This window comes from Hirsutella rhossiliensis, assembly GCF_020360975.1.
Source record: "Hirsutella rhossiliensis strain HR02 chromosome Unknown scaffold00020, whole genome shotgun sequence".
Classification (NCBI taxonomy): Eukaryota; Fungi; Ascomycota; class Sordariomycetes; order Hypocreales; family Ophiocordycipitaceae; genus Hirsutella; species Hirsutella rhossiliensis.
The window spans coordinates 557126-580781 of NW_025408686.1; the positions used below are offsets into that span (position 1 = coordinate 557126).

General features: G+C 56.1%; 9 protein-coding genes across 9 annotated transcripts; 3 read left to right on the top strand and 6 right to left on the bottom strand.

Annotated features, from left to right (window-relative positions):
• Positions 1 to 487: 487 nt before the first annotated feature.
• Positions 488 to 2171, bottom strand: HRG_11354 (uncharacterized protein; the record flags this gene model as incomplete). The annotated part of the gene is made up of 3 exons (XM_044869824.1): positions 488 to 1638; positions 1707 to 1823; positions 1856 to 2171. 3 exons carry the CDS (start codon positions 2169 to 2171, stop codon positions 488 to 490), a joined length of 1584 nt encoding a protein of 527 aa, XP_044715086.1.
• Positions 2172 to 5051: 2880 nt separating this feature from the next.
• HRG_11355 (uncharacterized protein) lies at positions 5052 to 6154 on the top strand (the record flags this gene model as incomplete). Its single annotated transcript, XM_044869825.1, has 4 exons — positions 5052 to 5353; positions 5507 to 5751; positions 5820 to 5972; positions 6024 to 6154. The coding sequence occupies 4 exons, from the start codon at positions 5052 to 5054 to the stop codon at positions 6152 to 6154; spliced, it is 831 nt and encodes a 276-aa protein (XP_044715087.1).
• A 724-nt stretch (positions 6155 to 6878) lies between these two features.
• HRG_11356 (uncharacterized protein) lies at positions 6879 to 7241 on the bottom strand (the record flags this gene model as incomplete). Its single annotated transcript, XM_044869826.1, has 1 exon — positions 6879 to 7241. One exon carries the CDS (start codon positions 7239 to 7241, stop codon positions 6879 to 6881), a length of 363 nt encoding a protein of 120 aa, XP_044715088.1.
• Positions 7242 to 9054: 1813 nt separating this feature from the next.
• Positions 9055 to 9732, bottom strand: HRG_11357 (integrase core domain-containing protein; the record flags this gene model as incomplete). The annotated part of the gene is made up of 1 exon (XM_044869827.1): positions 9055 to 9732. The coding sequence occupies one exon, from the start codon at positions 9730 to 9732 to the stop codon at positions 9055 to 9057; it is 678 nt and encodes a 225-aa protein (XP_044715089.1).
• Positions 9733 to 10202: 470 nt separating this feature from the next.
• HRG_11358 (reverse transcriptase (RNA-dependent DNA polymerase) domain-containing protein) lies at positions 10203 to 11754 on the bottom strand (the record flags this gene model as incomplete). Its single annotated transcript, XM_044869828.1, has 4 exons — positions 10203 to 10790; positions 10832 to 11328; positions 11442 to 11583; positions 11650 to 11754. 4 exons carry the CDS (start codon positions 11752 to 11754, stop codon positions 10203 to 10205), a joined length of 1332 nt encoding a protein of 443 aa, XP_044715090.1.
• Positions 11755 to 13940: 2186 nt separating this feature from the next.
• HRG_11359 (acetyltransferase) lies at positions 13941 to 15355 on the top strand (the record flags this gene model as incomplete). Its single annotated transcript, XM_044869829.1, has 4 exons — positions 13941 to 14557; positions 14903 to 14976; positions 15045 to 15079; positions 15170 to 15355. 4 exons carry the CDS (start codon positions 13941 to 13943, stop codon positions 15353 to 15355), a joined length of 912 nt encoding a protein of 303 aa, XP_044715091.1.
• Positions 15356 to 15729: 374 nt separating this feature from the next.
• Positions 15730 to 17024, bottom strand: HRG_11360 (PIF1-like helicase domain-containing protein; the record flags this gene model as incomplete). Its single annotated transcript, XM_044869830.1, has 5 exons — positions 15730 to 15899; positions 15950 to 16121; positions 16176 to 16289; positions 16355 to 16553; positions 16618 to 17024. 5 exons carry the CDS (start codon positions 17022 to 17024, stop codon positions 15730 to 15732), a joined length of 1062 nt encoding a protein of 353 aa, XP_044715092.1.
• Positions 17025 to 17689: 665 nt separating this feature from the next.
• On the bottom strand, positions 17690 to 20054 carry HRG_11361 (PIF1 protein; the record flags this gene model as incomplete). Its single annotated transcript, XM_044869831.1, has 8 exons — positions 17690 to 18022; positions 18100 to 18160; positions 18222 to 18459; positions 18515 to 18742; positions 18808 to 18916; positions 19052 to 19094; positions 19145 to 19278; positions 19365 to 20054. 8 exons carry the CDS (start codon positions 20052 to 20054, stop codon positions 17690 to 17692), a joined length of 1836 nt encoding a protein of 611 aa, XP_044715093.1.
• A 48-nt stretch (positions 20055 to 20102) lies between these two features.
• On the top strand, positions 20103 to 21122 carry HRG_11362 (uncharacterized protein; the record flags this gene model as incomplete). Its single annotated transcript, XM_044869832.1, has 2 exons — positions 20103 to 20351; positions 20400 to 21122. The coding sequence occupies 2 exons, from the start codon at positions 20103 to 20105 to the stop codon at positions 21120 to 21122; spliced, it is 972 nt and encodes a 323-aa protein (XP_044715094.1).
• Between the last annotated feature and the right edge of the window lie 2534 nt (positions 21123 to 23656).

Here is a 23656-nt window from a genome sequence, read left to right on the forward strand (position 1 = left end):
CGTATTAGGCCGACTCTCAACCTGGCAGAACTGACGCCGGATATCGCTGTGGTACTTGGCGTACTCCTCCATCGACTCTTTTGACTTTTTACTGGGAGCCAGTTGTATGTACAACTCGGCCGGCAACGCAGGAGAGGGTGCAGTCGAGAAAGCAGGGACAAATATCTACGACACCCAGTGAGGCTTGTTAACCCCGCAATTCCTCGTTCCCCCAGCCCGCCTCATACTCCCCTACGTCTATCTTGCCCTCTAGGGGTCAGGCAACACAGCGACCACATGGTTTACCGTTCAATGGCACACAACTTGATACGGTCATAGAAGGAGTACTATAAATGGAAGAGTATAGGAACTGATAAACTTTGCCATAAGAGCCCGTCACCACGCCATCTGTCCAACGCTTGATTGGGCTCGCAACTACAAACCACCACATTAATTATGCGTAGGCATTGCAAGAGGGCGAAAACATCTTACCATCCTATTGCTTCTTTCACGGAGAATGCAATTTCGTGCGTTTGACGGGTCGGAATTCTCGAGCATCCAGCGACGGTTCATCTGCTGAGGTCTCAGACTCGTAAGAGGGTGCTATGTTGGCAGCGGGATCGACGATCGTCCCTTGGCTCGTGGCGATCGTTTCGCCAGCCGACGCCTTGCTTGCGAAGCTCAATCCCAAACCACCACCAAAAGGAGAGGCACCGGCTTCGGCCTCAGCTGCTCTCTCGTTTGCTTGCTTGATCGCATCGTCCCTCTGTCGCTTTGCCCAGTCCCTGCCGTTCCGATACGCAGCAGCTCCTTGTCGAAAGGCATCGGCATCAGCAGTCAGACTCCAGGTTTTGATCTGCGTCATGGCAAAATTAGGTCGTCCTCCAGGCGTAGATGGTGGTATCATATGACTGGTGTACATTTTGAGATGGCCACCGTGGTATATTGACGTGAGTGTATAGGCCTTATTGTCGTATTGTGGCTCCGACTGCTTGTACGAGTGCAGGCCATGGATACCTCTCGCCCCTAGTGCTCCGTCGTAGCACGCTTGTCGGGATGCGACTGCTAGAGATCCTCCAGGGCCCTTCACGTGGAGAAAGAAGTTCGGCGCCACGGGGAGACTGTCCTGGGCTAAAGGTATAATATGGCCGCCAAGCTCGTCATATATTGCCGGTCGAAGCTGTTCGGGACGCGCGCCATAGTATATGTCCGGGTTCCCAGGCACCAGCGAACCATCAGTTAAGTGGTCGAGGTTCCTAAATGGTAGCTGTCCTGCAGCACATTTGGGATCTTCTACCTTTCCTTTAATGATTGGAATGACTCTTGCCATGACCTGCGCCTCCTTAGCAGCATGCGTATCTGCATCCTGGAATGCTTCGAACGCGGCCTCTGAGAATTGCGAGGGGGAAAGTGAGGGTCTGCGTTGCCCAAGTGCTCGCTTAATTTCGTCCACATTATCGGGTCGCGGCAGGGCCTTGCCGTCAGGATAGGTATATCGGACGGGGTAGACTCCACGATTTATCAAATGTTGCTGGAAATTACCATCGTATGGACCTGTGCTCTTTGTTGTGGTCGTGTTTCGTGTCTCACCGCTCTTAATAGGAGTTTGAGAACCTCGCTTTCGACGGCCGAGAATCAACTCTCGCAAGCCCATATTGTCTTTTGGCCCAGTGAAGCGGTGCTGCAAGTGTTAATTTTGATAAAGCGCGGCACAAGCAAGTGCTTACCCCTCTCAAATCCCTGAGATCTGGACCACCATGTGACGCGAAACGACGGATATGTCTCGATGATGTCGGGGAGCAGCTGCGAAGGAAACTCTCGGCTGGCTGCTGGTCGCTCGTCGACTCGGAGATTCGTCGATCAGCAAGCCGACGACTCCGTCTCAGCGTCGAGTTTGAAGGGCCGACGCCTCCGTCACCGTCTAATGCTCGCAACGCGTTTTTTGTTAGATGCAGCTTGGAGAGGTTTCGCCAGAATCTCCTCGGTGGGAAGTCCGGATGGCTCAGCCTTTGTTTGTTCGGCGATTGGTGAGCCTTGGTGAATCGTGTCCGCGTTTGGCGACGAATCCAGGTAGGAAGGACATCGGCGTTTGCGTGAACCGTGAGCAATCGGTCGCTCATATGCTGTGCTTTGTAGCAAAAGCATCCTTGGGAGCTTGACACGGTTGAGCGGTCGATGGAGGAGAATGTCATTTTATGTCTGGTCGCAGGAAGTGTCAGCCACAGGAGACCAGCGCGACCCTCGAGAAGCCCAGATATATATATATTGTGAGGAAATCACTGGGCTGTGCAGGCAAAAGCGAAGTGACACTCCAACAGGTGACCTGGTAGTGGACCTTATATGCCATGAAGATGCCGGTGGCAGCTGGCATGTATATATAAGGGTGACCGCCAAAATGCCGATGGCCCTGACTAACGAGCAAACAGAAAGTGGGGCATCTGTAGCGAGCTCACCTAAAGAAGAAAGGTGTAAAAACGGAGCTTGTATCTAGTACTGTGAGGAAACCACTGTGTTGTTCAGGCAAAAGTGAGGTGACACTCCAACAAATGACCTGGAAGTGGGCCATATATGGAGGTGCTGGTGGCAGCTGACAAGTACATTGACTTGTTTAGCTCTTTTACACTATACAACCTTTTTATGCTGAAATTAGGGTTAGTTTTAGTTAGCTCTTTGGGCGTCTAGACTAGGATTATGGTCAGCCAGGGCTTGGAGTTAGCTATAGGAGTATTATATTAAAAAAATTTAAATAAAGAGTTGAAAATCTCAGGTACTCCCTACTTCAAACGCCACTGCAGCCCTTAGGCAGAGCTGTTTGCTCGTTAGTCAGGGCCAGGATCTTAGGATTGGCTTCCTGTATCCAAGCATCCGCTGACGGGAGCAGAGCGGCTACTGACAGGTTGGGCTCGTCCAGGCCATCGAGGGGCCGATCGGTCTCAAAGGCATTACGAAAACGAGCAGGGCGATGTTGCAGAGTCCGTCGTTGGCTATGCCCGTTGCGGTGAGCTTGGCAAGGGAACAAGACGGGTTGAGGCGTTTGTTGTCGGCATGGCTGCGCATAGGGCTGATATTTGAAGATTTTGAAGTCGAATCGGCCTCGGGACCCTTGAATTGAATGAAGCCGAATCGGGTAAGGTCTTCAAATTCGATGAATCAAAAATCAGGAGTCTTTATTCAATTCATTCATCAAAATCTTGAATGAATGGCGATATGGTCGAAATATACGGTGAAAAAGGATCACCCTTCGCAGCTGCCAGCCAAGGGGGCATACAGGGAGGAATGGGCTAATGCCCAAAGCCACCCACCAAGGGCCTCCTTTTCTTTCTGAGCAGTGTCAGAAACAGCGGTTCTGCGGCTCGTCCGAATGAGGAAGGTGGCAACGATAGTGGGCACACAGAAGAGGTCAATTGGAGCTATATGCACGGCTGTGTGTGTGTAAAGGCGATGTGTGTTGCCCCTTCCGGCTAGGAATGTGCCCTTTGGGCCCGCAGAAATCTCGGCTGAATGCCCCACGTGACCTGGCAGGTGACCCATGCCGCCCTTCCTGCTGCGCCGTTCCAACAAGCAGACACACACGTACACATCAAGAAACAAGCTGCTTTGACCCCCATCATACCTGTTGGCAGGGCTCGAGCATGAGACAAACTGGGAACGTCGTTCAACCGGTGTGTCGTATTATGCTATGAGGATTGTCTTCTATCTAGGGAGGGAGAGGCCAGCGTGGAAGATATAGCCACGCAAGCCTCAGCCGCACACGTGACCCTAAGGCCACATGCTGACCGTGTGATCTAGATACAATTGACGAGCATGATTCCCACAATACCAATAGATTCCACAATGCACTTTCCCCATTAGGCACGCCACAGAACCACCGTTCTGACAGGAGCAAGGGGTTCGCCCCGCGCGGACATGGTAACTTCGAAATCGGCCGCCCATGCGATGACGCACTGCGTATTTAAAAGTCTGTTGTGCGTGTTTCAGTTGGATTCCGCCGTCCACACTCCACTGGGAAAATCCCAGTGGGTTGGAAGTGGGGTAGTTAGGGTCCATATATGTTGGTATAACGACCCTAACAGTGCCTGATACGCCCACCGTTTCAGCAGTCTTGCCACCCTATACGGAGTATCAAAAAAACCATGAAGCTTATGAACAGTGCCATTTTATAATGCACACCATTTAAATGTAGTATCACTCGAATGTTCTGGATTTTCTGGTTCGGGTGATATAACTCTCGATATCTGTGCTTAACATTTGCTCAAGAAATGCCACATCATCCTGAAGGCAATAAATAGATCGGTCATTTGCTACTTGCAAAACTACATCTCAAGCACAGATTAAGCTCGGCAGCCCAAATTTTGAAATATAATACAAGACTTATACCGTTAAACAGCCTCCGGCAAACTGATTAGAAAAACGCGTTCAGATCCCTCAACGTCTCAATACTGCGCGAACAATTGGACGTGACACGAATTGCGTCATCTCGCGATTTGGAGACTGTTAGGGACTTATCTACTCATCGAGCCCAATATGACTGCTACTTGCTTGTCCACACAAACTAGCCCGATCAGAAAGTACCGAAACATCTGCATGATAAGGATATGTTGTGCCAACTAGCCGCGTTTAGACGCGTTATTCGCGCTCAATTGACCACCTGTTAATTCTACTGTCGGAAAGACACGGTCGTCAGCCCATCCCACATTTTTGCCTGCATTGGGCAACGGTCTTCGCGACAACTGCCACGACATTATTTTACGACGATCTCGCCTAATTCCTGCTTCGATGTTTCCGACAGCGGCTTCGGGTCGGCCCCCGAATCAACGTCCTGCCCGACGACCTATCCCACCCGTTCAACCTCGACTCCGTTATACTTTATTGTGGGTTATTTGGTGTCGTCCCGACTACCTGTCTCACGTCCATTCTCGAGCCTTTTAGCCTAGACCAGGTAAAACTTCATTACTGTCCAACCGATAGCTAATTATAACATGATACATAGTATGGCCCCTGCTGAATCGAAAACAGCTGCCGCAGCGATTTCTTTGCTCCTAGGACCCGGCGTAAATTGCCAACGCAGAGTTATGCCCGCATTGAACGCCCTCAATTCAACCTCAGAATCCCGCGCGCGCGCCCTGATCCTAGCACAACTCCGGCTCCTTCGTCCCCTCCTCCGACTGGCAAAGATACGATTGTCTGCGCGCCCCGGCCATCCTGACTGTGAGTCAGATGATGACATGCCTGACGCGGATACATCAGAGCCGCCATTGAACAGTACCGGTAGTCACATGACGCTCGCAGAGAAAGCCAGACTTATCAAGAAGTGGGCCGACAACAAACAGAAGCATGTTCGCAAGAAGAGAGACAAGAATAGCCACGTTTATTGGTACATGCAGAGGAAGCCATAGACAGAAGCTTTTACTCGAGTACAAGGATGGACCGAAAATATTCCAAGAGTTCCGGTGGACTTGTATAGAGTGCCTTCAAAATCCTTCTACTCTTCGGAAGATATTCCAGGTCCTTGAATCGAACCGCCGAGGGTTACCTCTGGCATGGGAGACCATTTAAAATCCCACAGTATTACGAAGGAGTCTCACCACGGTCGAATCAATGGATACGGCCGCGCCATTGGTGGAGGAGATTATACAGAGGTAGATGCATGGAGCGGTCGACCCAGGCAAAGAGCAAGGCTCACGGCAAAGGAGTCTATCCGCCAGTGGTTTGTAAAACACCGACAACCCTTCTCTGTTGTTGAGAACTTGAGACTCCTGCTTTCCAAGAGATGTTCTTGGCTCACAATACAACCTGTGTGTACAGGAGCCGTATAACCTTACGCAATCACATCTACACAGACTTTGTGGAACGCAGAGAGAAGCTGAAGATCGAGCTTCAGTACAATTGTGCTACCATCTCGCTCACCCTTGATATCTGGACAGCACCGAATCGGGTGCCTATTTTCGCCATTATTACGCACTGGATTACGCCGGAGTTTGAGGAGAGAGGAGGTTATTGAGTTTATCGAGCTCAAAAATCTCACACTGGCAAACACGAGATAGTTGAGAAGACACTTGAGGAGCTCAGGCTCAAGCCAAAGCTTCTCGCCATTACGGGAGACAACGCCGCCAACAACGGCACGCTCTATTATTTGAAGACCAGACCACATTCCAATTTCCGGGCAAGCTGGTAGATGGTGTGAATATACCCTCATTGTTTGTGTATATGCTAATCTGCGTTCAGGCGAGAATCCTCCTCCTCAACCCCCTGCTCCGGCGGAAGTTCCCACCGAGGCTACTACCGAGGCTCGCCGAACCCCCTACCCCCAAACCTCCTGCCTCCCAAGCCGATAAGTCTGCGATATCAACCCCCTGTCCAGATACAATGGAGGCTTCGGAGGATTGAGGCTCTACAAGTGTGTAACTGTGTACAATCGCGGATTCGAACGCGTTGGACCGATATATTTTGAGGATTCGGCAGAGCTTTTGAAAGTGCTTATTTTCGGTCCATTTGCCTAGGACGGGCGGATCAGTATTTATGTAAGTTAATTTTTGTAATATTCGAGATTATCGAGAGACTTCCCAGAAGGCTATAAAACCATATACTACTTATTGGCGTTTTCGAGGTATCTTTGCAATCGCTTAGGTACACACCAAATTCACTTCGTTTAGGGGATTCCTTCAAACTATTCATGAATGGCCTGAATTGGCCCAAACCCAACTTGAATCGCGAAAATTGGAGCTTGAAGATTTTGAATCAAGATCCAAAAAATTCAATTCATTTGATTCATCCTTCATTCAAAATCTTCAAAAAATTCACCTTCGTCTATCACCCCTAGCTGCGCAGTCGTTGACCCAAAACTAGGACATGTCGGTGGCAAATAAGGGGAAGTTTCCCAGGCCGTTGATGGTGGCGACTTAGAAACTAACGTTTCCTGGATTTGGCCTGGTCAGAGGCCCCGGCCCTCGAATTTGGACGAGGCTAAGCGCCAGCCTATTCTGCACGGGTTTCGAGTGCGGGATGTGTCTGCCGCCTTTGTAGTAGGCATACCAGAGGTCGTGCAGACGCGGCTCGAACATCAGGGTGCACTTTCCGTCACGGCAGTAATATTCGGTCACGGCCGCCACCTTGTTGAAAGTCGATTCATAGTGCTCGTCAAAGTTGCCGTGACTGGCCAACTCTCGAATCGGTTCCCGGTCTCCCTGGGAGACCCAGAGAAAGTGCGCGTGCTCATCACCTCGGGGCGGCTCGCCTGCCGAATGCTCTGGTGAGTCTGGCATCTTGGACTCGGGCGTGGATGAGCTGGTCAGTGTGAGAGTCAAAGTTGTGTTTGGTGGATGCTTGTGGATACGAGAAATGGTTTGAGATTACACACGCATCTCACCACCCTTGTTGGCGCAGCATAATACGGTTGGTCGGTCGAGTTCCCTGCTGATTGCTGCTGGCACGGACCTTTGCCTCTATCCCTTTGTGTGTGCGAAAGGACCACTTCAGCGGCAGGGGCGCATGCCGGGCTCAACAGAGCAAGCCACTCACTGGCCAAGCCGATTCAAAGGCCGCCTAAGTTTGTGTCGGAGTTGGCCTTTAGAGAATGGCTTTAACCAAACTGTAGCAGTTGACTTCGTATTGCCGTCCATTTGTCCGCAACTGGGGGCATTGGACCCAAGGCCTATCTCAGCCGCTGGCTACCTAATCATTCATTGACAACTTGTCGTTACCCATCATGTATTATTCACCTCTGAGCATTCTGGTAGCTCAAAGCTAGTACCGGTATGTTATCTCCTTCTTTGAGCCAACTCGAAGCTTGGCCCGCCTGCATACCGGAATCGCGTGGCTACTTATCAAGGCCGCACCGCAGGGTCAACCCATCTCTTCGACTCCCTTTCACGCCCAGGGGCAAGCTCATTACCCCCTCGAATTGACCTGGACTTGGACACAACAGTCTAAGAGTCTATGTGAGACAGACAGCGTTGAATCCTCGGCGCTGACATGCTCAATAGGGCGACCTGGGCCCGGGCGTGTTGGTTTGTGTTTCTCGCTCGCTGTTAGGCTCGTCATCCAGGCTTTGGCAGTGTGCCGCGGATCAAATGGTTTGTGCTCAACAAGCACCAAAGAGCACCGGGGCGGACGTCTCTTCAGCTGCCCAACACATGTTATGCATTACTGTCAGGACAAGAAAGGGCCTATAATACGCGTTAGTAACACCTCTATTGGGGGTGCCCTCATTTTGCATGGTGTAGCGGTATTTTACCAGCTTGACAATTACATTACAAACCCCGCGTCAAGGCTGCTGTTCTTGACGTCATGGTCAGGGAGGAAATGCAACTGTGGCATCGAGTCTGGGGAGGAGGGAAAAGGACGAAGAGGAAGCCTGCCTACGTTGTGTGCGTGGGCCCGAGGGCAAAGGGCTCGGCCCGAGGGCTAAGGACTTGGCCCGAGCCGCACAGACTGACTTCAGGGGCTCCCCTCAACAGAGCCACGACACTCGATGAGTCATATGAGCACAAGCCGTCAGACATTGTGCACTCTTGGGCCTAAACACCGCTCGCTACTGTGAAAGGCTGGCCCGGAGTTTATTCAACAAGCAGGTGCCTAGATGTTGTCTATCTAGAGCTAAGGAGGAAAAGAAGCTGAACTCGAGGCGTAGCCTCGAGTGCGAGCTTATATTACCCTTCTCGGAATGTTCTCGCAGCTTCTGGGTCCGCGGGCGGCCGGTGTTGCCACCGGAGCACGACCCACCGGACCCGGTACAACCGGGTCCACCAGCCGGGCACAGCCCGTGACATTACCCCCTTGTCCCCTCCGACCAGGTCGGCGTCTGCGGGTTCTTGCGTTCCTGCCAGCGTCTCGTACCTCTCCTAGGGCCATCATTGGTCTTGATTGGCCCGTACTTGTCCTCGAATGCCTTCATCGCAATTGTTCCTTGCAACCACTCAACTGGCTCCCAAGTCGGCTCTGCGTAGCCCGTCCATCGCACTAGTGCTTGCCTGAATTCCCCTCGTCCCCGCTTCTTCCATCTCGCGCAGAGAATCTCGTCGACATCCCACAGATTCGTGCCGGACTCATCTTGTACCGGTGGTGGCTGTGCGTCATCTACCTTTTGGCCAGGAGCCGGATCTTGATGCGCCCGCCGCAAAGGTCAACATGAAATCGCGGGTAAATTGAGCCACGAACATCGAGCTCAACAACGTGCGAACTAATTACCTTCGTGACTGTGTACTTGTGATGCAGCCAGTCGAGCTTCTTGCACGGTCGTGGCGATCTGTAGTTTGCCATCGAGAGCCACACCTTGTCACCAACTTCAAATCGCTCCGCAGGCTGTCGCTTTGCGTTGGCAGCCTCTTCTTGTTGTTGCTGTGAGGAGGCCATCACTGCTTGCATGTACTCATTGACCTCCTGCAGGCGACTGAGTAGGCTATCAGCTCTGCTTTCCTCTCTATGCCTCGGTGGCTCTTCCGATTCCTCGACGCTGATGGGATCGACGTGGTAACCATGCTCAGCGAAAAAGGGGCTGATCTTGGTCGCTGCGGATTCACGATTGTTGAGTGCCAGCTGCGCGGCAGGGCACAGTTCTCCCCAGTCGTCCTGCACGTACGACACGTAGGCTCTCAGGTAGGCCTCGATCTCCTGGTTCATTCTCTCTGGCCCTCCGTCCGTCTGAGGATGATAGGCCGTGCTCAATTTCTGCGTGACACCTGCAAGACGGCAGAACCTCTTCCAGAACCTACTTAGCCAGTTGCTCCCGCGGTCGCTGACGATGGACCGTGGCATTCCGTGAAATCGGTAATGACACTGGAAAACGGTTTGCACACGGCTCAGCTTCCATGTTGTCCATCACCTCGAGGGTCACAGCCTTTGTCAGTCTGTCCACAATCACCCACAGGTACCTTGCCTTGCTCGGTCCAGTAGGCGGCAGATCTGTGATGAAGTCCATGGACAAATGGCTTCGGGGTCGATCTGGAATCGGCAGAGGCTTGAGAAATCCCCTTTTCGACTGGCGCCAGATGTGTGCTCTGCCGCAGGTGTCGCAATTGGCTACGTACCGGCGAACCAGCTGGGACTGCCCAGGCCAGTAGAATCGCCGAGCCACAATAGCCAGCGTACCTTCCTGCCGGGATGACCGGTCGCAACAGAGTCATGCGACTGCTGCACAATGCGGGTTCTCAACTGGTCTTTCTCAGCTTCCTCCTGGTTACCCTCCTCTCCGGATCCACCCGGCACCCAAATACGGTCTCTGAATGTCAGCCTTTGCCTGCGTCGATCGCACATTCTGAAATCTGGATCTTCAGGCCCAGCGAGGGCGGGAAGGCACGCTCGCGATCGCGGACTGCCTTATAGGCTGCCCGGAATATCGAGTCCTTCGCCACCGTTTCGTCCCAGAGTTGCTGCAGGTCCGCTACCTCGAAGACCTTCATCTTCGGCAGGGTGGATGCCTCTGAACAGTCAGAACTCATCGCGTTGATACATGCTCTTGTCGATGATGGAATGGCACTATCCGGTATCAACTGTATCATTCTTCCTTGTTCCCGCTCGTCGTCAATGCCCTGTGGCTTGTCTTGTTCACGGCGGGACAACGCATCAGGCACGACAGCCTCGCTTCCCGGTCGATACTCGAGCTTGAAGTCGAACTGGGACAATTCGGCTGCCCAACGGCTCTGCCGTTCCGTGAGCTTCTGGCGTGTCATGAAATACTCCAGGTTGCGGTGATCGGTAAGGATTGTAAATGGGCCGCAGCTCCTAAGTTCGGCGTTCCAGTTGTCGAGACATCTCATGATGGCAAGCATCTCCTTGTCGTGAATGGGATAGTTGTACTCCGCTGGCGAAAGTCGCTTCGAGAAGAAGGCGCATGCGTGTCGACGTCCATCTGGGCCTTCCTGCGACAGGACGCCTCCCAATGCGTAGCCTGAGCAATCCGTCTCCAAAAGGTCAGGAGGCTCGGGTCCCACTGCTTGAGCACCGGTGACTCGCAAAATCGTCGCTTCAGCTCCTGAAACGCCTCGTTCTCCGCTCGTCCCCAATGAAAGGCAGTTCCTTTCTTAAGCAGGGCATCCAGAGACTGCGTGATCTTGGCATAGTCGGGGATGAAGATCCGGTAATAGTTGGCGAAGCCCAGAAAGCTTCTGACACCCTTCACCGTGGTCGGGGCCTCCCATTCGCGGATGGCGCGCTGCTTTTCGGGGTCGCAGGCGATTCCTTTCCCTGCGTTGACGATGAACCCAAGGTATTTGACCTCTTGTACCGAAAACTCGCACTTCGCTGGGTCTAGGTGCAGCCCAGCGTCGGCGAGTGCTTGGAGAACTCGTCGCACCTTAGCCTCATGATCCGCCTTCGAACCGCTCGAGTAGATCAGTACATCATCCAGGTACGCTGTGACAAAGTCGTCCAGCCATTCGCGCAATACACTGTTCATGTATCGTTGGAATGATGCCGGGGCGCCGCTCAGGCCGAAAGGGCACACGAGCCACTCGTAGAGCCCAAACCTCGTGCGAAATGCAGTCTTTCCTCATGTCCCGGAGCCATGCGGATCTTATGGAAAGCGGCCACCACGTCCAACGGTGAACCACTTAGCCTTGGCCAGATTCTGCAGGGTCTCCGCGATGAGGGCAGTGGGTATCGGTCGCGCTTGGTGATTGCATTCAGCGCTCGGTAGTCGCAACAAAATCGCAGCCCTCCATTCGGCTTCCGCACGAACAGCACCGGCGCGGCAGCCGCTGAGCTACTCGCTCGGATGAATCCTCTGTCCAGCAGGTCTTTCAGGGTCTTTCGCAAGACCAACAGCTCTTCTCGTGACATGTTGTAGAGTGGGCCCCACGGAAGGGTGGCTCGTTGCCGTTCTTGTCAGGCTGCAGGTTGACTTCATGATCCACACCCGGTCGATGTGGCGGCAGCTTCATTGCCTCTCCTGGTGAGAATAGGTCGCGGAATTCTTTCAGCACTTCTGCCGGGACCTTCTCGCTCGGATCGACTGGCGGCTTCGGCTGAAGCGCCCTCTATATCCGACAAACTGATTGCATGAATCGAGATCGCGTTGCACTTCTTGCGTCTCTTTGCGCGTCGACACTCCGCCGTGAATACGGCTGCCGACACGAGTCTTGCGCTTCGAATCGCGCGTATCTTGGCGGGCTCTTCCTGCCCAATGAGGCGTATCGTCACACCTGCCCTCCCATGGTACATTCGCTGCTTGGCAGCATCGTACACGACGTGATTTCTCTCCATCCAAGGCCGGCCGAGGAACATGTCCTGGCCCAGGCTTGGGATCACGTATGCAAAGACACGTTCGTCAAATCCAGCTGTCTCGACCACAACAGCCACGACCCTGGGGATATGACACTCTTCGCTGACTCTGAGAATCCCCAATTTCTCGTGGTTTCGAGTCGACGAAGGGTATCCGCAGCTTCCGAACAAGGGCTTCGTCGATCACGGCATAGCAGTCACATCCACAGTCGACAAGGGCGCGTATTCGATAGCCTCGGTTTACCCGCGCGTTGACTAATACAGTCCGACTATTCATTCGTGGCTTGAACGCTTCCCAGTCCCGGATGTCTGCCTTTGCAGGCCCCGGCGCCCGCTTTCGCCCCGGGGCTAGTCTTTTCCCGCCGACTCGTCCTCACTGGATGCTGCGGTTGATTCCGAATCATCTGCGGCATCGGGCTTCTTCATGCGCGCAGCTTTAGGTCGCTGTTGCTTCCTTCGCCAGGAAAGACCACCTGGGCTGGGCAGTCCACGATAAGATGATCCGTCCGACCACAGCGATAGCAGCGGCGCTCATCCTTCGGCTTCTTATCGACATGTCGACGACCCTTCGACTCGTGGCCAATACGGTTGATGTCCGTCATCTTAACATCTCCGTCGGGGTCCTCCGGTTCCTCCTTGGGTCGTTGCCTTGGTAGCTGTTGAGGCGTCCGCTCAGTCGACGTCGGCTGCCTACCGGGTTTCAGTCTCTCAATCTGCCCGCAATTTCCTGAACTCTCGCAAGCCATCCCTGGTAGTCGTCGGGTAGGACGGCTGTGACCAAACTCTCTTGGAGGCGTGCATTTATTGCGTTCTCTAGAAATACGATCTTTGCACTGTCCGGCCAGTCTGCTCCCCGGCTTCAGCTAATGCCTGTTCGAATCGGGAAGGAAGGACGCGAGAGGTTGGTCTTCGCGCTGCCGCATAGTTCTCAGCGTGGCAGCAGCGCGGGATTGGATGTTGCTGTCCTGGTAGGTTCGGTCGAGGTATCGCATGAACTCTTGGGGTCGTAGCTACCCCAGGGCCTCCGCGGCGTAAAGGTAGCGACCACTTGCTGTGGTCGCTCGTCCAAACATGAGTTGATGAGGTACCAAAGTTCGCGATTTCCACTGTAGTAGTGTGCATCAAGGTCCAGCTTGTCTCGCATCTGCCTGGCCCAGGAGGAGTAGCTCTTCCGTGAGCCGTCATACTTGGGTGGGTTGGGCAACGGTTTCCGCATTCCAGTACCGCAGGTTTTGGGAGGGCGTGCCCAAGCCAGGCGTGCTCGCCCAATCCTCGTGCCACTGGCGGCGATTGCAAGTCGGCGCTCTGCGGCTGCGCTCGCCCGAGTTGCTCCATCAGCAAGGAAAGTTGGTCCTGTAGAGGGCTGAGAGTCGCATTGACCGCTTCTTGAATGCGTTGGTCAATCCATTGCTGCTGGAGACTTGGGCTCTCACTCTGCTGGTCCATCCTGACGAGCAGTCTGCAGCTTGCGGTATTTAGAAGGAGCTCTAGATATGTGAAAGGCTGGCCCGGAGTTTATTCAACAAGCAGGTGCCTAGATGTTGTCTATCTAGAGCTAAGGAGGAAAGAAGCTGAACTCGAGGCGTAGCCTCGAGTGCGAGCTTATATTACCCTTCTCGGAATGTTCTCGCAGCTTCTGGGTCCGCGGAGCGGGGCCGGTGTTGCCACCGGAGCACGACCCACCGGACCCGGTACAACCGGGTCCACCAGCCGGGCACAGCCCGTGACAGCTACTCCTTACCAACATGCCCACGGAAACCGCCATTTTCTCCTCCGTGCCGGACCGCGTGCTCGAGCTGCTAACAGGATATTTGCCATCGTCATTGAGCATTCTCCGTCGACTCCAGTTCGCGAGACGTGACGCCGGCACCAATCCCCATGCTCGTACCATCTTTACCTCAGACCACGGAAGACTTGAGCGAGGCTCGCCCGATCCCAAAATCTTTGTCGTGGCACATGTCGACCTGTTTTATAACCCCAACACGCAAATATTTCTCTACTCTAGCCTAGAGAGCCAGAATTACGAAACTGGTTATGCCCAAGACCAGTCTGAGCACGAGGCGCTGCTCGCAACCACCGTCGAGTCACTCGTTCGTCTGCGCAGAGAGGGGGGCTCAGGGGAGCGGTATCCGAGACGCCTCATTCTCGGGAGCCTGCACTCCGATGTGAGAGCCATTCTCGAAAGAACCGGCCGAATACATCTCCTGCCCTCACGCGGCTCGGGAATTTACGACAAGTGGCTTTTTCAAGCCCAGACTCTGCCCCGGGTGGGCAGTCAGCTTCCGGAGGACATGCACTGGGGCTTTGCTACCCTTTCCGACTGCCAGATGGTCGTGTCGCGAACACACATACTGCGAAGCCCGTAAGCGTGACCAGTCCTAACGAGTATTACCATTTGCCCAAGACCAAATCTCTGTTTGGTCAACAGTACGTGTATCGCTTTACATTTTGCAGAACCTATCGCAACCATTATCGTTGGTCATGGCATCGCAAGAACTACGAGCAATTTGCTTGCCCGCTTGCTTGTCCGGCCGGCCGGCCGGCCGACTGACTGCTTTCCGGGCTACTCGATCCACTGTCCGATCAACCACGTGGGCCAAATAGAGATTTGGTATTGGGCAAATAGCACTATCCTTTCGTTTTTCCTTTTCTTTTTTACCGCTCTTGCTCGAGATACACCCTGACACGTCTTGTTCCCCAACGACAGGGACCTGCTCATCAAGCTACACAACCTCATGGTCAAACTCCAGGACCTGACGCCGATAGCCTGGGCATTTCTAGGTAAGTGTCCCTCAGTGCGCTTCATGTAAAGTGTTAATTGACCTATCGTACTCAACGGGCAATGACAGGCATAGACGGGAGCATAATAAGCTTGCACTGCGAGGTAGGGACCAAAACTCAAGCCATGGAAACCGAGCCGGCTTCCAACCTGGACAAGGCGCTGCTCCTGACTCTGCTCTATGATGCCATTTAGGAATCCCATCGGCGAAACGGCCTCGCCAAGGCGCTGGCCGCCAAACTGCTGCGCGAAAGCACCAATTCTCATAGCGGCGATAAGTGCGACGGATGGGCGTCAGCGGATGTGTCGACAGACAATGGAGCTGGCCAAAGTGTTTGCAAAAGCTTGAATGGCCAGCGGATGTGGTCTGTGTCTTGGTGAGAACACGTTTCCGCTTGCTTGAAATCGGCAAAGCCCCCGTGAAATAGCCTCCAAGTCAGGCTGGCTGACACGCCTTATCCGAGTGTTTGATCTGAGGGCAGGGTTCATCTCGATATTTCAGACACTGTCCAAAGTTAGGATCGATGTCTTGCCATATGCCTTGAGGAACGAAAGGCCTTCTAACGTGCCCCGCAGACCCCGCCCTCTCCCCCCAAAAGTTCTCCGCCCCTTGATTGGTCCCTTGTGATTGGTCCCTCCTTGCCTCCCTCCCTCCTTGTTGGTCGCTGCCCTTCCCCCGGCTTCTGTTGCCTTTTCGCGTGCCTTATCCCACCACTGCCGACTCTTCCCGCCTGCCGAACTCTTCATCGCGTCACCTAGCGCGGCCGCCTTGACTCTTCAGCATCACCGTCCAGCCAGCGCAACGCCTCCTCAACGGTCCTCTCGCTCAGTACCTCGAGCCTGGCCTGTGCGGCAGTCATCTCCTCGGGGACCCGGTTGCCCACCAAGTCTCTGTCCCGCACCTTGGACACGAGCATGATGCCGTCTAGAGTTCGGCAGCGCGATAGCTGCACGTACAGGCCGTACGGGTCGCACTGCGAGGCACCACCGTTCCATCCATCTTCGTCGTCCGTGTCCCTCGCAGCTCGAGGGCCACGCGCTCCAGCGTTTTGCCCTGCACCTTGTAGTCCGTGCACGCGAACGCTGCTGCGCACGGCAAACCCTTTCGGCTGACGTCGTTGCGTTGCCACGGCCTTTTTCGCTGGCACTGTATCTTAACGGTCATGGGTGTCAACAAGATCGTGCCCGGCGGCATCCCGACGAAGTGGAGATATCTCGTCGTCTCCGATTCGAGAATGATCCCCGCCGGCGGCCCGAAGTGGATCGTCATATCGGCCGAGATCCGATGCCCCGGGTACGCCTTGTCGACAATGACCTCCACCGCCGAGTAGCTCGCGCCGTTCACTAGCTTCAGCCCTGGTGGGTGTTGTGGTTCACGACGATGGGCATCCCGGCCACGAACATGAAGACGGCCGGCACCGGGATCGCGCTATCGTCGCCCTGGTTGAGTATCATGATCGCCTCTTCCTCCGTCGGCAGCTCCTCCTTCCACTTGTGCTCGGAGATGAAAATGCGCATCGTCGACCGCTGCTGGACCCGGAACGCCAGGCTCGCCTCCATGTTCAGGTTCCACCGATTCCTATTGAGCGGCGTCACCACGGTGATGCCCGTCTCCCAAGGATCCGCCTTCCTCCCGGTAGCACCTTGAGTTGAGGAGGTTTAGATCCGTCCGATCCTGCACGCCTAGACGGATCCGCTTCAGCAGCCTCTGCAGCTCCGGGTCGCCGGCGGCGCGCATCTGCTCGTCCAGCATGACGACCGTCGTGAACCTCTTCCACAGTGCGTGCGCTTTGTCGTGCTGGTGACGCTGCTCGGCCTTGAACGAGTTGTCTACGTCCCACGAGATGGCCGCGCTAGGCAGGACGATCGACCTCTCTTGGACCGGCCGGAACTGCTGAAAATCTCCGCAGAAGAGGACGATGGGGATCCCCCCGAAATCTTGCCGCGATCCGCGAAGCCGGCGAAGCCGCTCGTTCACGGCGTGCAGCGTCCGCGCCCCGAGCATGCTCACCTCGTCGATGACGAGCACATCCTTCTCCTGCCAATCCATTCGAGACTGGCCGTGGATGAACCGCTCCGCCTGTTTCGGCAGCCGCACCGTCAAGGTCTTTGACCATGTTCGCGCCCCGCCCCTTGGTCTTTAGTGAACCCGCAGGCGGAGTGGATCGTGATGCCGTTGATCCGCGCCGCCGCAGTCCCCGACGTCGCCGTGATCAGCAGACGATTCGAAAGGCTCTTTTACTGAACAGCTCGACGAGTGCCTCGATGATTCGCGACTTGCCGGTACCGCCCTCGCCACCGACGAACTGGCGCAGCTGGCAGGCATCGCCCCGTCGGTCTGCTGCATCAAATCGAGCTGGCGGCATATTATCAGAAAAGCGATGGACTGCCTCTTGTTCAGCGTCAGCCGTGTTGCCAACACCTTGCCCGCCGCGAGGAAGGAGGTTGATGGGCCAAACTGAACGTCCATTCCCGCCCCTGCGTCGATAGCGGTCTCGTCGGAGTCGGCCATCGTCATTTCGACCTCGTCCTCCCGAAACCGGTCATCACCCTTCGCAACGCTGCGCGGCGATCGCTTTCCCAGGCGGCGGGCGTGCTTTGTATCCCTGGATCATCCTCTCCTCTCCTTCGAGGCACTTACCTGCTGCGACTTGATAGCCTTGACCTGATCCTGCGGCGGTAGTGCGGCCCCGGAAAATACCCGCCCTGGCATGCTTAACCGCCTCTCCCTCGTTCGATCAGCGCCGTGGCCTCGAGCTCGGCCGTCGAGCGCAGCGCCGATTGCTGAAACCGACAGAGCTGCTGTATCATTGCCATGAGCTCCGGCGACTTGGCCGTCACCTGATTCGCTCCCACTGCACCTCGGACGACGTCGATGAGCCGCGTTGCGTCTCCGATGCTGTTGGGCTGATATGTCGCTGCAGACTCCGCGCCCGCCTCGCCTGCTCCACCCTCCTCGACGTGTGCGACCGTCGGGTCGCCATCGCCGGACGAGGCTGCCCATTGCTTGGCGTCGCGTTTTGCGTCTTCGGCGGATCGTCGAAGCAGCTGCACGTTGTCGACGAGACATGATATTCTCGGGGCCATAGCGTCTCGAGCCCGCGCCCAGATGCTGTTGATCTCACCTGTTCCTTCGCCCAGGAAGGACTCCACGGCACGAACAGCGCAAGATGCTGCACGGCTGCCCTTCAGGGGGTGGGTTAGCCTCTCCGATAATGCCCGCTGACAGAGCAGTTGCCATACACACCTCCGGTAGCACGACTCGTCATCGTAGGTGAAGTCCTTGCTCAGGTAGCCGTCGAGGCAGACGGTAGCGTGCTTGCCCGGCCGCCTGAGCACCTGAACCCAGCGTCGTCCCGGCGCCCATCCATCCTCGAAAGACATCTCCCCCCAAGCCGCCCAGCTCTCGTCGTTGCCGATGCGTTTCAGTCTGACGATCGATATGTAGTCATACAGGCATAGGCCTTTCAGCAGCTCTCCCGGTGCTGGTACGCCTCGACGTGGGAGATTCTCAGGCCTTCTTCTTCGACGACGACCGACTCATCCAAGGTGTCATCCATAGCCGCAGCGCCACTGGCTTCTCGGAGATGCCGCCATCGCCGAAAGACTTCCAGTACAGCAGAGAACAGTTCAGGTACGCCCACGCGCTGCTGTCGGTGAACTCGGCCGGATATCCGAGAAGGTGAGCGACGACCTCGACCTGTGATAGCGGACGCTCCGTGAACACGCGGTTCGCCACTCTCATCAGGAACTGTCGCGTCCTGTTCCCTTGACAGGGTCATCGGTGGCAGCGTCTCCGCCACCGTCCCGCCCTCCGTTGGCCGTGCCATCACCTGTTGAGGCGGCCAGGAGCTCGGCCGCGGCCGCCACACGCTTCCACACCGGGTCCTCCACCTTGGTCGCGTAGTTCGTGACATAATAGATGAGGGCCATTGTCTTGCGCTGCGTCGCAATGAAGGAAATATCATGGTTGTGCCGGGCCCGACAGCAATAGCCTCGTTCCATCGATTGACCATGCTGTGTGTCCTCCGGATCTGCAGCACCCCGTCTGCCGTGAGGGCGGTCTTGTCGACTAACCTCCATGGCGCCTTGAACCGGCAGAGGTCCCCTTTCCGCCCTCCTTTGCCCAAGGAATACTTCACACAGGTCGGGCTATGCGTGTGCACCTGCGTCGCGCCGGCACAGAAGTTGGCCTCCTCGATAAACGCGGCCGAGAACTGCGCGGCGTTGTCCAGCAGGGAACCAATACCGCCCGTCACAGATCGCTCCGCTTGCACGGCGCAAAAACTTTCCTGGTCCAGATCCTGCCTTGCACGTCAACCCGGCCCCACTTGGCCATCAGAAGAGTACTTCAGGCTCCCGGTGGCATATCTTAGGTAGGCATTCTTACCTCTGAGAAGACGCTATCGATGTATCGGACGATTCGCTCGCGATACGCCGCCTGATCCTCCCCGTGGATGTCGGCAAGCATCGAGCTGAGATGCGCGTTCCCGTGCAGCCAGAGCAAGCCGTGAACATGAAGCGCCCCTCGTTCGTTCGTCTCCACGGCGCCATAGTACTTGCCGATGCGCCCGAATACCGACTCTTCACCGACCTTCACGTAATGATCGAAGAACAGCTTCATCTCGCGGTGGAAGAACACGGCCGAGCTCATGGGATCCGATATCGCCAGCCGTGCCCGCTTATACGCATCCCCAAGGCCTTCTAAGAACTCCTCGGCCGCGTCGGGATCGCGTGTGCGGTATGCCGCCAGTCGCAGCTTCACCGGGTTCGTAATGTCGTTCGGGTTGATGGTGAACCAGATGGCCGGCACGCCATATCCGACGATGAGCGACTGGATTTTCCGCCGCATATTGAGACGGACCTCTCTCGACATGGGCTGCCGGTGGCCGTAAAGCGAGAGGCTCCTGAGAAGCTCCTTCACGTCACCATCGGTCGTCTTACCCGAGCTCTCCAACTCGACCCTCGCCGCCGCTAGCCTTTCTGTGGTCATCGAACGCACGATGCGCTCTACCTTGCGGAAGTTCTTCCTCCCCACACTCAACATGCTGACCCGGCGGTTCCTCGATCGCACCCCCATGTTGAAGACGAGAAATGCGAAGATGTGGTGCAGTGCAAATCGACCACCATGGCGCCGGAGCACGATCTCGGCCCACGCCTGAAGGTTCAAGCTTCGAGACGATACGGGGTCTCCCGCGGCCGCCTCTGCCTCGACAGCCCTGCCTCGCAAGTTGGCCGTGACCTTCCCCGCGTCGACCATGGTCTCTTCAACCAGCCTTGGTCCCCCAACGCCAAATGGGAACAGGGTCGGGAACGTCCTGGCAAAGAAGGACGCCTCAAAGGAATCGGTAAACTCACCCCCCCGCGAAACCCGGATGTATGGCTCACAACCACCGTCGCCACGCCCCCGAACCCCCCCGGCTAGGGACCCGACCCACGCTCTCGGGCCCGCACGGCCGTCGTCGGCACCTTCACCAACAGCGTCACAGGCAAACTGCAGCTTCTCCACGTCCGCGACGTCTGGCGGTCCGTCGAGCGCGAACATGCCAGAAGACGTCACCTCGTTGATCGCTGGAACGTTCTGGTCGGGGCAGGCGTCACTTCCATCGCGAACCGCGCCTTCTCCGTTGGGCCCGTGACCTTCACCCTGGCCGCCGGCTTCTTGTCCTTGGTTGAGCAGGGCGAAGAGCTCCTCGATCTCCACCGGCCCTCCTCGTCCATGGCGCGTTCCGTGGGCGGCACAACGTGCGCCGTCCGCGCTTTCTCCACCCAGACGGCTCGTTCCGCTCCATACGATCGCACACCGACGACGGTACCCCGTGTATCGAGTCTCCCAGCTCTCCATCTCCGCCGCGTCGATCTCGATCTCGGCGTAGTGGGGTTGTTCCGCTTCAGCCAGACAAGGGCCCTCTCGACCACCCGCCGCCTCACCGACAAGAGACTCGACAGGTCGCTCGGTGCCGGCTTCTCCGCGCCCTGCCACGAGATGTGGATCTCGTCCAGTGCTTGCAAAGGGGTGCGGGAGCACTTTGGTGGCCAGCTCCTGCACATTGTTCGGAAACACCGTGATGTGGCCCTGACATGCCTCGGATACTTCACGCTCTGCCTCTGCCCGCCCGGAATGCTATATCTCGTGACAAACCCGTAACATGAGTTCAGCGAGATGAGCTTCTCTTCGACCGGCGTCAGTCCCTTGAGCTCATCGGGAACATGTGCTCGCAGCCAAGGCGACTGTGAAGGTGGATCGCCGGCGACAGGCTCCTGCGCGCCAGGCATCGGCCACACTCGGCGCACACCGACACGGACTCGCCCTCAGGAAAGCAACTCCGGCATGAAAATGGTGAGCGGCCGCCCTTTGGTACGCAACTTGACAGCCAATGATCCCATGTAATCTCCCTCAACTCTCCTCTCGTACACTTGCGGTAGCACACCATGCAGGTCCGTATCGGCAACGTGCTCGCATCGTGGAACGCCTGATAGAAGTCTCGCACCGTCGACACCTTCCTCTCGAGCGGTATTGGCGTGCACCACGTCTGATCGTTAGACAATCTCTCCTTCAAGGCAAAGTCTTCCTCCAAAAAGCGCAGCACACTCGCCAGGTCTTCGGCCTGCAGCTCCCGTCTCCTATGCCTTCCGATTCCACTTCGGACCTGTTTTATCGGGCGCCCATCCCGGCTAGGAAGACGGGCTCTCTTCTCCCGCCTCCGGGACTGCCTCTGTCCGCGCAGCGAGCCGTCCGCTGCCTCTGCTGCGCCATCGTCCACACCCACCTGTGCCCTTGGCCGCCGAACCGGTCCCCGACGGAGCTTGGGCAAACCCCATGCAATCGATGCTGCAAATTGCGCCGTTCGTCTTAGGTCTTGGAAAGTCGTATCCTTGGGCTGGATAGGTCGGAGCGTCGGTCCCTTTTTCGAACGAACACCCGGGACACCGCCGGTCGCCACCTTATCTCCCTGCCCGTCACCTTCAGGACCCCTCTCCTGGGGCAAAAACGGCCGATGAAGGGGCGGACTGTTAGAGCCCACTGCCCCCTGGTCTCCACGTTCTGTAGGCAACACGAACCTCGGAAGCGGACTCGGTGACTGACGTTGCGCGGAATTTCCGCTGCTGACCAAATTACGGGACTTCCGTGCTCTGCTTGACCGCAAACCGCCTCGCGGCGGTCTTCTCGGCAGTGACTTTGCGATCGCCTCTGCATGCTTTCTCCATGCGGTTTCTTCGACCGCAGACTGCTTAGGCTGAATCAGCCGGAACGTTAATGCTTCATTCGCCACTGATCTGTATCTCCCGAACCGCCCCAACCTTGTCTCCCGTGCTCTGTGCCCTTCTCGGAGTTGCCCTGTATCATCTCCGCACCCCGAAACAGGCACTCCCCCGTTCCTACCCTCTTCTCCATCCTCGACTGACAACGAACAGGCTCCACGGTGAGCGGCCGCCTCGCCTAGCTTCCCTGCAGGACTGTCCGCCATGCTACTGCCTCCTCGACGTCGACTAGCGTGGATTGGCAACAGGCTAGAAAGTTTTGGCTCGGAGCACTTCCACTTGGATAATCTCGCTTCTTGGCGTACACTATTTCTTTCCGAGTGGGAAGCTTCCTAACGATCACTACTCTCATGGCCGTGGCGTTTCTTCCCTTATAATGCTTGCCTATGGTACCGAAGCGATGCAATACTACTACCCTTTGTAATCCCCATTTACCCTCCCTATGTGCGTCCACCGTCCCGGCCCTCGGCTGGTCTCCACGTGCGACCTGCTACCCCAGCTTTGCCAAAGGCGGCCCTTCCATCGCCGTGCTCTCTTTGCGCACTCCAGCGAATCCTGGCTACTGCCGACCTCCGGCACATGGGGTGGCCGCGCCAACCGCCCGCCGCACACTTCCAACCATACTCTCGGCCCTTCCAACGCCGTCCCACCCACCTTGCGCATCAGTTGCTCCATCAATATCTGCCACTCCACCTCGTCGAGCAACAGCCAAAGGCTGCCGGCGATAACATGTCCACGGTGTCCTCGTGCAACCGGACTACCCGGCTAGGTTTGCTCCCTCGCCACCACCAACGTCGCATCAACGGCCTTCATGCTAAAGCGACAGCCAGGATCCCCCTGCCTGTCCTCTTGTAGTCGCTAGCCACCGGAGTCTCGACTTGCAGACCCTCTTGGAGAGTTCTCGTGACCAACTCGCATCCTCCTCCTCAGGTCGTCCCCTATATCCGACTTCACCGTGTCCCAATAGTGGACTCGACACGGTCGGCACCCGCCTCGCTCAGCCGCACGCAATGCCCATCCAACTACCGACGACCGTCAAAAGGGACCCTGCAATACTACCATAACCTCTTTCTTTCCTTCACTCTCATTCGTTATTGTCGCCTTTGCTATCTACTCCATGCAACGATGACACCGAAGGGTACTGCTGGACTTTCTTTCTCCGCAGACTTACCCACACTAACCTTACTGTTCGCCGACCTCCAACTTCTCGCGACATAGCCATCACCCCTACTCAACTTCCAACCCCGGCTCCCTTCACTCACGACCATAGAACCAGATGGTCGAGACTGTTCAAGAACCTCGCCAGCTCATTCCCGCATACCCCCGCTTCTGATCTATCACCTAGGTAGCATTCTCTGACTCTTAAGTCTCCCCGACCCTAGCCGCGAGCCCTCTTTCGAGCAGCAAGAAAACCTGCTT